The sequence below is a fragment of the Neopsephotus bourkii genome, unplaced genomic scaffold, assembly GCF_033783945.1.
Source record: "Neopsephotus bourkii isolate Nb327-2 ecotype Australia unplaced genomic scaffold, CSIRO-AGI_Nbou_v1 NB_369, whole genome shotgun sequence".
NCBI classification, from domain to species: Eukaryota; Metazoa; Chordata; class Aves; order Psittaciformes; family Psittacidae; genus Neopsephotus; species Neopsephotus bourkii.
The window spans coordinates 585008-600287 of NW_026900875.1; the positions used below are offsets into that span (position 1 = coordinate 585008).

At 43.7% G+C, this 15280-nt stretch overlaps 1 protein-coding gene across 5 annotated transcripts in view; it reads right to left on the bottom strand.

Moving 5' to 3' along the window:
• DIS3L2 (DIS3 like 3'-5' exoribonuclease 2) overlaps positions 1 to 15280 on the bottom strand; it is a 201042-nt gene that overhangs the window by 61032 nt on the left and 124730 nt on the right. For 4 of the 5 annotated variants that reach the window (XM_061348746.1, XM_061348749.1, XM_061348748.1 and 1 more), the window contains 2 exons: positions 14636 to 14743; positions 8347 to 8580 (listed from right to left, as the gene is read on the bottom strand). In XM_061348746.1, the coding sequence (XP_061204730.1) occupies positions 8347 to 8580; positions 14636 to 14743 (342 nt within the window). The remainder of the gene's footprint in view (positions 1 to 8346; positions 8581 to 14635; positions 14744 to 15280) is intronic. The other variant, XM_061348747.1, reaches the window with a different exon arrangement.

The window sequence follows — 15280 nt, forward strand, 5'->3', positions numbered from 1 at the left end:
GTCACATCACTCTACACCCAGTGACTCCATCTGACGAAAATGATGGATTAACCATGCAGTCAGCTATAATTAATACCTGAAAAAAAACTCCTTGTCAAGTCTCTGCTCAAATATGTGATAAACGGAATCTGAAACAACAAGAGACTTTCTGATGACGTCTGTTCATTGCTGGGGAAGAAAAACACCATCAACTGTAGGGCAAGACTCTCAGAGCAAGGACTACTGCCTCAGCAGAAAATGTAAAATAAGAATTTCCTCCCAGCAGTCACCCGCCATGTACTTCTACAAAAATACACGTTTTTCTGGGTTTTATCTGTATTGCTATCAGAGACACTGAAGAACCAGTTTGTTTCTGCTTCATTGAGAACCAGTTTTTCCATCCTGAACACCTCTCAATGTACTCAGCAGAAGCCACTACTCTTTCTACCAACCCCCCAAAATACCAGTCAGCAGCTTGCTCAGCTGGATCAAGCACTGAATTCTCTGTTTACCTTAGCTATCAGCTTCATGTTTGAGACACATTCCATCACTAAGCCACCACCTGCCACAGATGCTATCCCTTTCCCTTACAGATGCTATTTGGCACTGTATGAGGTCCCTATGAGCGAGTGATCTCAGGCTGCCTATCACAGTAGCACAGGCAAGACCTAGTCCAAAAAAACCAAGAGATGTCTACTTCATGTGTGAATGTGGAGTACCTGCAAACACCTTCAACTCTACTTGCAGGTCAGCGTGAGATGGCTGCCAACTCACCCCGGTCTACAACGGCTGATCACCAAGTGGATTCAATCAATAGAAAAAGCTAAGCAATTCATAATGTATGATGAAGTACTGCCCACTACAACTTTGTCCTGTGCAAACAAGAGAGACTTCCATAGGGCAACAGCACACTGGCTTGGTCCTGGCACATGTAGGCAAAAGCCTGAGAACTGAAAGGACTGGGGAGAGAGACCACTCATGAAATACACTGATAGCAACTGCGCTGCAGAGAGGTGCTGGCCACAGTTCAGCCCTTTGTGCTGATGTGGCTTGTTTCTCTGCTCTGCACCATGAGATGCACCTGTAGAGAACTGGGATAAAAAACCTCTGATCTTAACTGGGCCAGCAATAAATAGTAGAAACAAAAACCCAGTTCCTATTCAATAGCTGTCAGTAATAAATGTGAGGAAGAGAATGGTCATCATTGGCCTAAGGCATTGAATTTGCCCTGGCAATAAGAAAAAGGCTGTGCTGCCAACTCTGCCACCAACTCACCATGTGAGCTCAGGCAACTTCTTCACCTCTTCTTGCCATTCCCATTGCCTGGAAAGATGAAGCCATCCTTCCCTCTGACACTTGCTCTGAGGCTGGCAGACAAAAGAAGCTGTTGCTGTGTCAAACAGCAACTCAAAATTAAAGCATAAGACCCCTTTTCTTTTGAGAAGTTTCTAAGCTTGCAGGTTGGTGGCAGATTTAATAAAAGTCAAGGTTAAGCTGTATTTGTTTCGAAGGAAAATGCTCATGCATCACCATAGAACTTGAATATCTGAGCTGGTGGCTGGAATGCTTACTCTGGGAAGAATAAAGTCATAACCCACTCTTGCACTACCGATGGTAAATTAATGCCAGAGCACCACTGTGTGGGGAGCTCCTTCTTGGCCGTGCTTGCCCAGACATCTGGCTTTGGTGGCTCCCAACACGACACTCTACAGCAGAGCCCTGTGCTCCAGCATCTGACTCCCCCCTCCTGTTGGAGCCAGCTCGACCACTTCACCACCTGCTCCTGCTGGGACACAGCTGCTCAGCTGTAAAAGAACGATGGGGGGAACGGTGGGACATGTGTGAGGACATCAATCCTACTCACACCCCTGGGAGGACTTCATTAAAATCCTAGGGAAAAAGATTAGGTTCTTTCCACTCAAAATCCTAATTTAATCAAAATATTTTAAAAGCTACTGGCAATATAAACATCTCCATGCAAGCAGGCAGATGCTCAGCCGACACAGACCCCCACTATAACATGACCCCACAACACCTCTTTCCTGTGTACAACCTTGGTGTGTGCAAACTGCTTGACCTGAGCCATTAGCTGTTCCTGATGACAGTGATGACATTTCATATTTGCCCTGCAAAGTACATGTTCCTCTGTGGTACTGTAGGAAAGACATTTTGAAAATCATTCCTACTTTGCTAAAGCACCTTTGCAAATGCATTTCAATTACTCCTGCAGGAAAGGGTGGTATCCCCCAGTAGAAAGCTGCAGCCTTAGATGCTCATTTTGACATATTAACTGGGGCTATGCAAAAGACAAAATCCCCAAAGGAAATTAATCTCTAAGTACATCCAACGTCCCCCCAGCTGCCTTATGTATTACACAGTATAAGCAACTGTCCATAATGATCATATAGCACCTGCTGTCCCCATTCTGGGTATCAGTGAAGTCTCTTTAACCAGACATCAAAGAGAAGGAGCAAACAATGGTGGAATTGTGATAGGAAGTGAATAGTGAATGCTGCTTGTCATTCTGCATTTCCATTTATCTTGCAGCACCATCATACAGCAACCCTGCGTCTGCTGTCATGTTCACGTACTGTTTCTGTAACGACTTATTAAGGGAGGTATCATGGAGCTTTCACAACTTCATAAAAGGATCTGTTGGATTTTCTCTTGGGCCAAAGCAAATGGCACAGCAGGTACACACCTCAACCTACCCTGAAAATTAATCTCAGAACCAAATTAATTTGGTACCAATGTTACATTCTAGGTGATGAGCACCAGGACTTTCTCTTTGAGACTGGCCAAAAACCCAACAAAGCAACACTCCCCAAAGAGATGCAGCTGGAGTCAGAGGTTGGAGCAAAGCCATTTACTCCTCCCCAGAAAGGCGCACGAAAGAGAGTGTGAAGGCGCAGCATGTACAACAGCCATGGCTAGACAACCCAGGCATCACACCAAGGAGTACTAAAGACAGGATGGCCTTCCTGTCCCAGCAGCATTTTAAGACATAAATTCAGATCATGCTATTGGGGAAAACATAGGCACATTCAGTTAACTGAGGTCTATACAATGTTACAACCCTTTGCTGTCTCACTGAAACAGTTCTTCCAACCCAAAGTGTCGTCTGTTCATACACTACTATATTGTATTTTGCACACAGTGACTGCTTAACCAGGGTAAAAATATTTATTACTTTCATGTAGCAAGAAGAAAAGACCTGAATGTTTATTGTACAGATATGAGGCAGGAAATACAACAAAATAATTTCCCCTAATTATTTCCAGCAGTCATTCATATTGGAAAATTTTAATGGTGATAGTAATTAATCTGTAGCTCGAGACTCCCAATTAAACAGCATTAGCAGGAGCAATTGTCTAAAAATATGTTTCTGCCCTACCCCATTAGCCACAACTGCATATGAAATTTCCCAACAGAGTGTCACGTACAATGTGCTTCTTCCTCCTCATTTTACATGTGTGAATGGCTTGAGTCAAATTCTCAAAGCCATCTTCTTCAAGTAGGCAGAGTCAGTTCTGAGAGCTTCAAAACTACACAGAGCTGCTTAATGTACCCAGTATGCCATATACCTTGGTGGTTTTGAGCTGGTATTCTGCACACAATCTAGTGTTGCAGGTCTTTGTGCTTGTTTCCCTCTATTTCCTGCAGCAGATGTACTCTAATACTTCAGGAGTCTCAATTAAACAAAGTTATTCTCAAATATCACTTATTTCCTCATTCCCAGCAGCCATGGGACAGAACCATAGGTCAGGTCTCCAGTATAGTACAAAGCTACAACAATACAATTTTTACTACCTTTATGACCTTATTCAAAACAATTGAGACCCCCAGGGAAAAGCAACCATTGCTCACTTGACAAGACTGAGCACAGCACATAGTGACAGAACACACAGGCTGAGAGCAAGGAGAAATGAGGCCATTTCAGTAGCAATTTAAACCTTAAATTTGTGTAACTTTCCCACCTTTACCATTTTTATCCATTTTTTTTTCCTTTTTCACACACACCTGCAAAGCTGAATGTCTGTTGTGCAGAAAACAAGGAGAAAAGCTATTCTAGCGAACAAGTTAATGTCATTAACTAGTCTAAGGTAAATGCAGCTTAGGCTGTTCTCACAATGAACTTTGGTCAATGCCAGTGTTTTGAGCACCCACGTAAAAGTGCACTGGCAAAGGCAGAATCACTGGCACAACAAAAGCCACCCCTCAGCTCACAGACAGTTGTCATAGAGACAGATAAGCATCCTGGGGTATACTCATCTTAAATATGCACAGAAATCCTTTTTAAGCTGTCTTCTTGTAGGCATCTTTCCTTGTGATTCATTTATAATCTGTTTAGGCCAAACAGAGAACCATTTATTGTCAGGTCTCCTTTAGGCAGGCTGGAGCTAAGGAGCTTTTCTGCAAACTTGATGGTTTTTGTTAAAAGCGAGTTTCTATCCGATTCTCTCGCTAGCATTTCTAAAAGCTGTGGTTTGGGGAAATGGTCCAGCTTCAAAGTAACCTGGCCAGGAAAAGAAAGGAAAGTTGTGGGTTGTGCTCACTTTGGTTTTTAAACCAGGTCAAATCCCTGCTCCAGTTTATAGCGTGGATGCACCACGAGCTGTGAGAGGGCAGCATAGGGGTGGCATTTCATGGTCCTGGGCAGGAAGCAGGCGGGGGGGAATACAGTAATGTAAATATCTGAACATTTTTTCTCAAAGTCACAGCACAAGACACCTCTTGCCTGTACATCTAAAGCTTCAGCTCCAAACGACAAGGAAAAGAAATACATTAATCTCTCCCTGTGTGGACAAAGTTTCATAAGCTCCTTAGCTGCTTAAGGTGCAAAGACTTTAAATCTCTATAAAACTCAGTGCTCAGCTGCCTTTTGGAGCTAGGAAGCTGGCAGGCAGCAGAGGAAACCATATACTAGGGAAACCATCCCAGAAGGGGCCTATGGGGACAGCAGGATCCCACAGAACGATATATGTGTAGCTCTGGTTGCAAAGAAGATCTTCAGACCCAAGATACAGTGCAGTAGGATTCCTCTACAGACCTCTGCAGAGTCATGAAAGGAACTGGAGAGGGGCTTGGGGAGGTGAAGAGTGACAGGTATGTAAGTTGCCAAGGAACGAACTGAGGCAGGAATTCAAAATTACACAGCCCCCAAAAGACACATATATACTGACACAAAATCCATAAGTCTTAAGCTTTCAAGACTGTGTATTACCTCTGTAATTTGTCTCAAGGTCTTCTGTGTGACCCAGATACGTAATTCCCAAGCTATTAAAAAAAAAACCCCAAACAAACAAACATTCTTCATCTGATGAGCTACAGAGATTCCTGCTTCTAAAATCAGTGATAAAATATTTAAACATGGGCAAGCAGATGCTGCTCTCACACCAGGTCATAAAAAGTCAGCAGCAACACTCAAACAGGAAACATTCCCCTCACCACGGCACGGCCAGCCTGACTCTGCTTCATCTTACTGTGGGGCCATCCTAGGTCAGGTGCAAGGAGTTCCCTGGTCAACCAGTATTTTTGCTATTATAAAGATATGCCCATGAATGGCTTTAGCTGAGAGATATTCTTAGTTTTCGGGAGTAAATCCTAAATTATACACATATCGTAGAGGAGATCAATATCATTCCAAAGAGAAAACTGAGGCAGACAGGGAGAGCACCAGCCCAAGACATCACAGCCAGTAGCGAAGAAGGACAGGAGATTCTTACCCCAGTGATTGTCTTAATACGAACAGGAAGCATAAAAGCACATCACACTGAAAAATGGCAGGGTGGATGTAAGAAAATAAACCCACCCAAAACATCACTCTTCAATCAGGAGTGACCCAAAGGTAGAAGATCTCAAACATAATGCAATGTATAGGAAGAGGGCTCATATCCCTTGGAAAAAAAACCACAGGAGTCATCAATGCCCTGCCACCCCCTCCCTTAAGACCGTGGGATGATCATTTCCTTTGTTCACATATTTATTTGGAAACTGATAATTCATTGCCCATAGTTTCCTGCTGGAGTTTGTCTTCCATTGTTCAGAATTTACATTACTCAACAGGAAATCAGTGAGAGGTCCAGTGATTAGAAAGGTGTGTTTCCCATTCAGACCTACGCTTGTTCACTTGCTCAGGGCTGGAAATCAGACCCAGCAAACAACTGCATCCATGGGAACTCAGGGAAGTGAGGAAGCAAAAGGCAGAGGGACTCATCTCCTATTAAAAGCTACAGATTGCTTTGTCCAGCCATGTCCAGGGCTGGACATGTCCACACACCCACTCCTTACATACTGTTTGTACTTGGGCCTTACAGTAAATGCTTTCTCCATGAGCTGGGGAGGATGCAGTTTATTGAAATACAACTATCAAGGCAATACCTGAGAAGAGTAAGTATGGTGACAAGTGTCCCTTGAACTAAAATACTCTTCAGTCTCAAAGACCATTACTTTCACTCTGAGACTTGACAGGGTGGGAAATTCCGTGCAACATCAAGTGCCACTTGTGAGATATAACTCAGTTGATCATGTTGGTTATGAACTAGGCTAAGTAGGAATCAGCCCTCTCTGATGCCCTTAGCAGTGGCTTTTAAGCTTGATCTCACAAATGATGCTCCAATATGTTCTTTAACAGCTTCTCCGTGACAGCACAAAGCAAAACAAAACACCGCTAATCTTTTATTGGGTATCACCAGAACAGGATGCTTCCCTGGCCAAATCCTCCCATTGAAAATGTCACAGCTGTTTTAAAACTTATTTTCCCTGAGGTTAGTTTGATAACAGGTACTCAGCTCAGACACATACAGTGACTGCGCAGCACTACACTGTAAGTGTGACTTGTGGAATGCAGTTGGTGACCTTTCTGGGCCACGGCTCCCAGTCACTGTGGACTCTTGTTCCAACCCAAACATCTCCAAGGCTTCCCAGTTGGCTCATCAAGTGCAAAGGCATTTTTATGTTTCTTAAGCATTCAGGGTGTGCTTGTGAACAAAAGCCCAGCTTATTAGCCATTGAATGACAAACCTCAAAAAGGGAAGCTTCTCTTCCTAAAGAGGATTAAGAAAACTTCATGACTTCAAAGTGGGAATCTGATTTCCAAAAAGCAAGGAGGGACCCTGAGCAAATGCCTCCAGGCTCACTTACATGTACCTAACCTGTCCTCCAAGTTCTCCTACAGCAGATGTAGACAAGATAGCTTCAGACACCACAATACCTACACCTATAGCCATATACCTATAAGCATATACCCATACCAGTGCCTATAGAAAGTTTATCCTAAAATATAACCCAATCTCCTCTACTGAAACTCAGGATACAAATGTGTCACCCTGTCCATCATAGACATGGGGGAAAGCACACTACCTCCTTTCCGCAGCAGCTTCACCAGACTAAGCCACGTGCTATGTTGGGGAAGGTCAGACATTCCTTATGTCTGACTTCAGACACTCCTTGACCTTGTTGTCTGCAACAATTTTGTTAAAATTAAGAGTCTCCTGCAAATAGAGACAACACTACAACACTGAGTAAAATGGAAGGGTTACAACATATCTCTTACATACAATAGTCCTGTTTACATATCTCGGTACACTGGCCTCTTTCTCAGCAATATCCTTATATTGACTCATGCTCATTTTGCAAAATGAAACAATAGAGTTTCCTTACATTAAGAGATTATTTTGTCTCCTGCTCAGGAAGGCCACTGGGTTCTGTAAGTTACTGGAACCTCCTATCCACAAAAACTGTCAGAAGCTACCTCAGGGCAGCTGAACTTCAAATGCAAAAGTATTTTTGCTGTGATAGTCTAAAATAACTGGACCTACTTGTAAAATAGAAATGACACATACCACAACTGATACAAGATTATTTAAATCACCCCAGGCACAAAATCTCCTCACTAGCATCTCTTTCTCTGAAACACACCCAACTCTTGTAAGTATTAGCTTAGATAATATTTAGTCATTTTCCCTGTCCAGAGTACTTCTATGAAAACTGTGGAAAACATGAGGATTGCAAGCACAGAAATAAATGTGGAGGGTGAGCCTTTCACAGTGAAATGTGCACTAAGGATATCTGAATTGCTTGACAATGAATGACACCACTGTGATTTGTTTTACTGTATGAGTTACTTACCCAGTCCAGCAGGGTTTCAGGATTTTGAAAAATGTTGAAAAAATTTACCCCTCCTGGAACTTTTTTATTTTCATCCTGCTTAGTGCTTTTGATACGTAATTTGATGCTGCTCTTAAAAAGACATGGCACTCAAACCTGCCTTTCTATTCCAGTCTTGACCTTCCCCTTGAGGTTCTATTTGATCACCAAATTCTTAGGGAGTACAACATGAAATTGTTTCAGTGGAGCTGGACTTACCTGGTCTAAGCGCAGAGCACCATCAATGAAGCGCTGTTTGCGGAGGTGCTGGGCGATTCGATGCAGGTTCAGCACAGCTTGCTGGATCTCAGCTATTGAGTGCTGAATGGAGACAGGGGGTAGTTCTTCAGGTGAGAACACCTTCTCAGGGCTTTCAATCATGCTCTGTGCATGGTCGTAGCTTAGCTTCGTGCAGGAGCAGATGACTGTCCGCCCAAACCATTCATCAAGGATCTGCAAAATTGGAAAGTGTAAATTGATGTAAGGGCTTATTCTTCCAGGGCACAAAAGCTTGGGAAGTTGTATAAACACTGGAAGGAATGACATCAGACCTAACCACTGACTGTGATCTTAAAGCGAGGGTCTTCTCATACTGAGACCATCAGGCCTTTTGCCCATATAGAGCCTCTAGCGTCTAGTAACATGTATATGCACAATATATTGTGCATATAGGGAACTGCTTAGATCTCCCTCCTCTACCTGATTTCCCTCTTTAATAGAGCTCAAAGAACTACAGCCCATTATGAGTTAAAATTAACCAGTTGACTCAAAGATTACTAGCTGCAGGAGTGGCAACAGGCAGATGCACACAGAATCATAGAATAGGGCTGGAAAGGACCTTGAGGTCATCTAGTTCCAAACCCCATGTGCAACAACATGCAAGAACGTTGGGCAATGGAGCTGGTGATGGGCCTAGAGCACATGTCTTATGAGGAATGCCTGAGGGAACTGGGATTGTTTAGTCTGGAGAAGAGAGGTTCAAGGGGGACCTTACTGCTCTCTACAACTACCTGAAAGGAAGATGAAGAGAGAAGGTGGCTGGTCTCTTTTCCCACGTAAAAAATGATAGGAAAAGAGAAAATGGCCTCAAGCTGCACCAGGGGAGGTTTAGACTAGATATTAGGAAAAAATTCTTCACCAAAAGGGTGGTAAGTCATTGGAATAGGCTACCCAGGAAAGTGGTGGAATCACCATCCCTGGAAGTGTTCAAAAAACATATAGATGCCCTCAGTGACATAGTTAGTGGTGGACTTGGCAGTCCTGGGGTAAATGTTGGACTGGATGATCTTAAAGGTCTTTTCCAACCTGGCTGATTCTAAGATTCTAAGAAAGATTCTCCTATCTGAAACACAGCAGATTATATTCCACCTCTTTGACTAAAGTATGAGCAGCAGGGAACGAGCGGCTGGCCTTAAAATACTCTGGTTTCAGGAGTACTGCAGGAATCCCAGTGTCTGAGTAGAACCTGTGAAAGTGCCTGAGTAGGACTTTGGTGAGTCTGGAGGAGAGATGGCTAGTCACTGATTTTGGAATCTAGAGGAAAATAATCTATAAATCACCTATAAAATTATTCTATTTAAAACTGTAACAGAATGTAGAAGTAGCAATTCAGAGTTATTTCTTAAACTAGAAAGGAAAATCTGTTTTCAGCTGAGATATATATGAGTCCAAAGCTCATCAAGCCAGTGAGAAAGTGCAGAAGGACAAAGGGTCAAAGGCTCTTCAGAAAAGTCAAAAGCATTGGCATGAGGGCTCTGGAGAGAGAGATGCCGTCTGCAATAAACCATTCAATGCACAAGTGCTCAGAGAATGAATGGAGAATCGTAATTTTGCCTTACCTACCAAGTGCCACCTTACCCGTTCATCAGCACAACAGGACAAGGTAAATTCTGCAAGTGACAGTGTCCAGGGAGAATAGCCAGCTCTCTCTCTGACAGACTCATCAAGGACATTGCTTCAGAAAGGTAAACTCTCTTCTTAACAGAAAAGGATTGATCCCCAAGATACCTTTGCTGCCTCCCTCCCTTATGCCCCACAGAACATACGGGCAGTAAAACTCAGTGGCTCAGAGCTCTGAGAGTCACAGAGCATTTAAGCTCATTTCTAATTCTTAAGTGTCCTAACAGTGAAGTGCAGCAAGTGATGTCTTGCAATGTGAAATGCTCTGACCCCTGGCTCATGGTTATTTTGTGCGTGCCCCTTTCTCTATGCCAAGGAAAAAGAAAAGTAGAGAAAGTGCCAAAGCTGGACAGAGATGCTGCGACACTGCTAGCAGCATCTGCTCTGCACTCTGATGCATCCCATTAAACATGGTTCAGCTTCTTGTGGTGATGTCCAGTCAGTCAGCAACATCTGATGAAATCTGCTGAACCCAAAATACCTCCTGATATTAAGCAAGCACAATCTCTGGTGTGGAAGAGGCTGCACTGCTCTTTCAATTATCCGCTTCCAGCAAGTTGCAGACTATTAACCAGTTGGCAATAGAGATACTTCAGACTTCAGTAAGACACGAATGGTACTCAGGCACCAAAAAGATGGTGTTTCTTGTTGAGATGATCTGGGAACAACGTTTAGCAGCCTTCATTTCAGTTGAGCACTCCTACAGACCCTCCAGTTGTAACAGGAAACTTTTCGAACTTGCTGTTCAAACATTTTCAGGCAGTACTTCCACTTCTCTGCTAGTTCTTCCATCTCCAGTTATTAATTTCTTCATCAAAGGTCATTATCAATTCTGGTCCTCTCTGTTATATTATCTCACACTAAATATTTTGTGCTTGGAAAGCACTCTTATTTTGCTTTATAAAGTAGGTGAGTACATGTGTATTGAAAAGGGTTAAGGACAGGGCACAAAGCAGAAGGGTAATTTTGAAGAGAAGCACTTTCCCCAGCTTACCGCTTAAAGCCAGCTACATGAGTTACATGAAGCTACACGTTGCTTTCTGGCACTGGCTTCCAAGAGCTCTCTCTGTCCCTTGCAGGAGGCAATAGACCGGATTTCTCCTTTGCTCTTTGAACTTGAAGCTTTCAGCAAAACCTAATTTTTCTGCTTGCTTAGAACAGGCTAAATATTTCACAGCTCCAATAACTCCCTTGTAAGATGAGAGCTACAGCACATTGGGCCCCCAGAATTTAACCAGAACTTCAAATCTCAAGCAGGCTACATTCTGCAAAGCTTTGGGATGAGCAGTCCATTACAAACAGATATTAAACTTCTTATATTTCTCTGTTTCCTCAACTCCTTTTCTGTTCTTGATCTTTCAAAGGCAACCAAGTGGCATGATACACAGTGCCCAGTTTTCATTCCTGCAGTGGCTCTAACAGGTGCAAACTGAACTGGACAGTGATAACCCTGAGAAATCTCTTATTGACATACCCAATAAATACCTTCTCACCAGGATTGCCTGGATGCATTAAACACATGTCACGTAGGCAAGGAATGGAGTTCAGAGGCATTTTGCCCTGTGCAGTCCAGTAATCCCTGTGTGTAGCGAGCAGAGCTGCCAGACTCAGCCTTGGTGTGGGAGGCTAATTTAACATACCCATCATCCAAGCATTTCCTGGAAATGCTCTCCATCTCTGCCTTTAGTGGCCATCCCAGTAGACTCTGGGTAACCACAGCCTTGTGTCCCTTGTTTGGAAACCCCACCAGAGGAATGGGCAAGCTCTGCTTCTATTGGGAAAGCTGCACAAAGTTGACTTACGTTTTGTACCAGCAGCTGATGGATGGGCAAAGCAGTGCAGAGGAGCAACATTTTGGGGTTATAAACTGAGCAGTGGAGATTACAAGTAGCCCACAGGCCTGGTCTGCAAGGTCTACCCCATCACAGGAAGCCTGGTGCACCCGGACTCCAGACAGTATCAGTATCTGAGACATTTCTAGGGTTAGGTTAAGGCTTCCCCCAGTTCTGGCTGCTTTTGAGAAAAAGCTGTAGTCCCCAGCACATCATGTGATGGCAGTCAGTGTGGCTCAGCCAAAACCCTCCTGATAGCACAGTCCCTGGTAACACAGGTATCTCTGAGGGTGTGACATAGCTCTGCAGGAGGCTGAGGACTTTGTCCACACCAGGCAGTGTCCATATCATGTCCTGGCTGATGACAACAGTTTCAAGCCTGGAAGACATGTTGTTTATATAGGTTGTTTCAAAGTGAAGTAATCTTTCTTCCTCACTAGTAGAAGGAACCAGCAGGGCTGTGCTTTAAACATTAGCAGGCAATAACTTAAAAAGAAGAGTTGCATAGTTTGTTTTTGCATCCAAACAAGAATGTGCTCTGTTGTTCCTATAAACACCTAGCTCTGCTTCTGAAGAACAGCACAGATGCAACAATATGGTTAATGCCTCTGCCCTTAGAAAGTCATTTCAGATACATCAGGCCAGACTATCCCACTTGAGTTCATGGAGCTATGCGGAGTGCTGCTCAGGCAACATTACAGCTAATAAACTCTAGAAGAGAAAAACACCAGAACCCAAAAGCAACAGCAACAAGTGTGTACCTGTCTTCCAGAAAGGGCTAAACCTGGCATTATTTTTCTAAAAGAAAGAAGAATTAAAAATACACCAAACTTATCAAAAGCCACATTCAGCGAGGAATCTACATGACTCTTCTTTGGGAAATGTATCAACTGTAGACTTATTTGTTTCAGAATAGTAACAGTGGGAAGTCAGAGCAGCTCTCACCTCCAGTAGTGCTGCTTGGCTTGGCTTTGCCAGCTGAAGTTTGTGATACTACTGTGCACATGGGGTGCAGTGAAGTGCTTTTTGGTCTCATATGTCCCTCACTGAGGAATGCTCTGTCCCCAGTGTCATTGTTCTCATGGCTCTCCACCACCAGCTGGGGTTCAAACACCATTTTGGAGCCTTTGACTCACCTCCCTTTCACCCAGCAGAGTCTGGGAGAAAGCATGTGATCCTGTTTACACTGACATTGGGCTATAGTAATACATAGCAAGACCTAGAAATACAGGAGACGTATTCTGTCCCAACTCAGAGATAAGCTCTTACAAGAATGCCCTGCTGGGCAAAAGCCCTGCAACCACTTTTCCTCTTGGAAGGAGTAAATTCTTCTCCAGCCTTCACCTGATGTTCGAATCAAGTGACCTCAATTAAGACTACAGTCCTCAAAGGCCTCCTAGGAGAAACCAGTTTGCCGAGATAGCTGCAGGGAGCCTGCTTTCCAAGGGGCAGCGTGGTCACAGCCCAGACCACTGCTCCTCCAAAGATCAGCTCCCTGAGCAGGTGTAGGGCAGATGCTACAGTTCCTCTGTTTTCTACTTAGTCACAGAGGGTTGGTCTGAACACTGTCTGGAAAGCAAATAACGTATATATTGCAGGGGACAAGAGATAACATTTAATTGAAGACTTATTTTAATTAAGACTTGACTATTAGCTGTTCAAAGACCACTCAGAGCCAATAAAAGGCCTACCAAGTAGCTACTATTAGAAGGCCTCATGACTAATCATGCTGTCGCTATGGGAAGTGGAATGCTCTTCACAATTAACAAATACAACCCACCTTGGTGCCACAGCAAGACTCACTGGAGAAATACAGATATAGGACTGCAACTATATTTTGCTAGAGCACAAAACAAGATTCAGTATCCTTTTGGGCATCATGGACAATAATAAGGAAGTAAAGTTAATCTTTGTGAAGAATTACCAACTTGGCAGAAGAAATACTCTCCACAGAAAGAGTTGTGCATAAGCACAAGTCATAGCTTTTGGTTAAAAAAACAAAATAATTCTGACTACAAAAAGTGCACTTGACATAGAGTGGAGAGTCCTCCAGTAGTGGCAGTCTTTAGCCCTCCTCGATTAGAAAGGGGACCCTGTGATCACCAAAGAGGAGATTGCTAGGATTAGCAACAGAGTGTGCAAGAGGATCAAGGTAAGAAATGAAGACTTGGGCAGATCTGGCAAGCAGCTAAAGGCAGCTCGCTACACTGATAGACAGCCTCCACTGCTGCCCGGAAATAACACATGCAGAGGATGGAGCTGTGCATTTGCTGAAGAGCTATCATGTTTTATTTGTATTTATGTAATTTGCAGCTATGAAGGAGAATGATACAGTCTGTTTACCAGAGAGGCCACAAAGGGATACTGCCCACATCCAGTGCATTGCACAATTATCTATGTGCACAAGGAAGGGCTGCAGTCAGGGGGGAATATCTTGTCCCACCCAAATCATTAGCTTTGACTTGCTGCTGAAGGTAAGTAATTAAATGGATAGGTGACCTGGAAAGAAGCAGGAAATTCTCAGTTCCTGAAATTCATACAAATATTCTTCCTTTCCCACCCTGTTGTGAGGTTATTCCAGTTGAAGTGCCATGGTATCTCATCAGTAAGACAAGATACAGGGGCAGTCCTACATCCTCCAGTATTGTTCACCAGTAAGTCCTTTCCTGTCCACCTGGGTGTTAAGGAACGGCATTTTACCACTCTGACTAGAAGAGTAGGGGCTGGCCACCAAGGGAGGACTGATTAGCAGGATGACTGTCTGTTACTTGAGGTACCTTGCCTTCTGGAGTCAACTTCCATATCACAGAGAACGTCAGTCTGTCTTGCATGGGATTGAGACTGCATAACTCCTCACAGAGCAGCTTGGGAAGCATTGGGACCACCTGGAAAAGAAGAGAGCCTTGGTGAGATGCGAGCTTTTAGTAGAGACTTTTCTGTGGCCATGCTTCCCTGGCCAGTTGGTAAAATACACGCCCAACAACGCACAAAAGGAGAAAATGCATTAAACCTTCAGGATCACGTTCTCTGTGCCAGGAGTGGCTATGTCATAGCTTCAGGATGCATCATGCATGCCACAGCCACATCACATAATGAATGGCATGCTGGCATGGAATAAGTAAACTGAATCCTCTGAAATGAGAGGAAATCAGGCATGGCTAAGGCCACCAAGACTCACATCAGCCCCATCCCTCAATGAGACCAGAAGGAGCTGTCAGTCTCCAAGCTGGGAATTATTCCCAGTTCTTCCCTTCAAGGGATGGAATAAGCACCCTAGAGCATCCGGCATCCTCAATTATACAAACAGTTCACTCTGCAGCTTCTAAGGTAGCAAAGTTTGCTCAGTTTTCCACTTTTTTCCCATTTTTATTTTGGCAGTGGAAAGAATGAGGAAGGCTCAACATGTCAGAAGACTTGATATT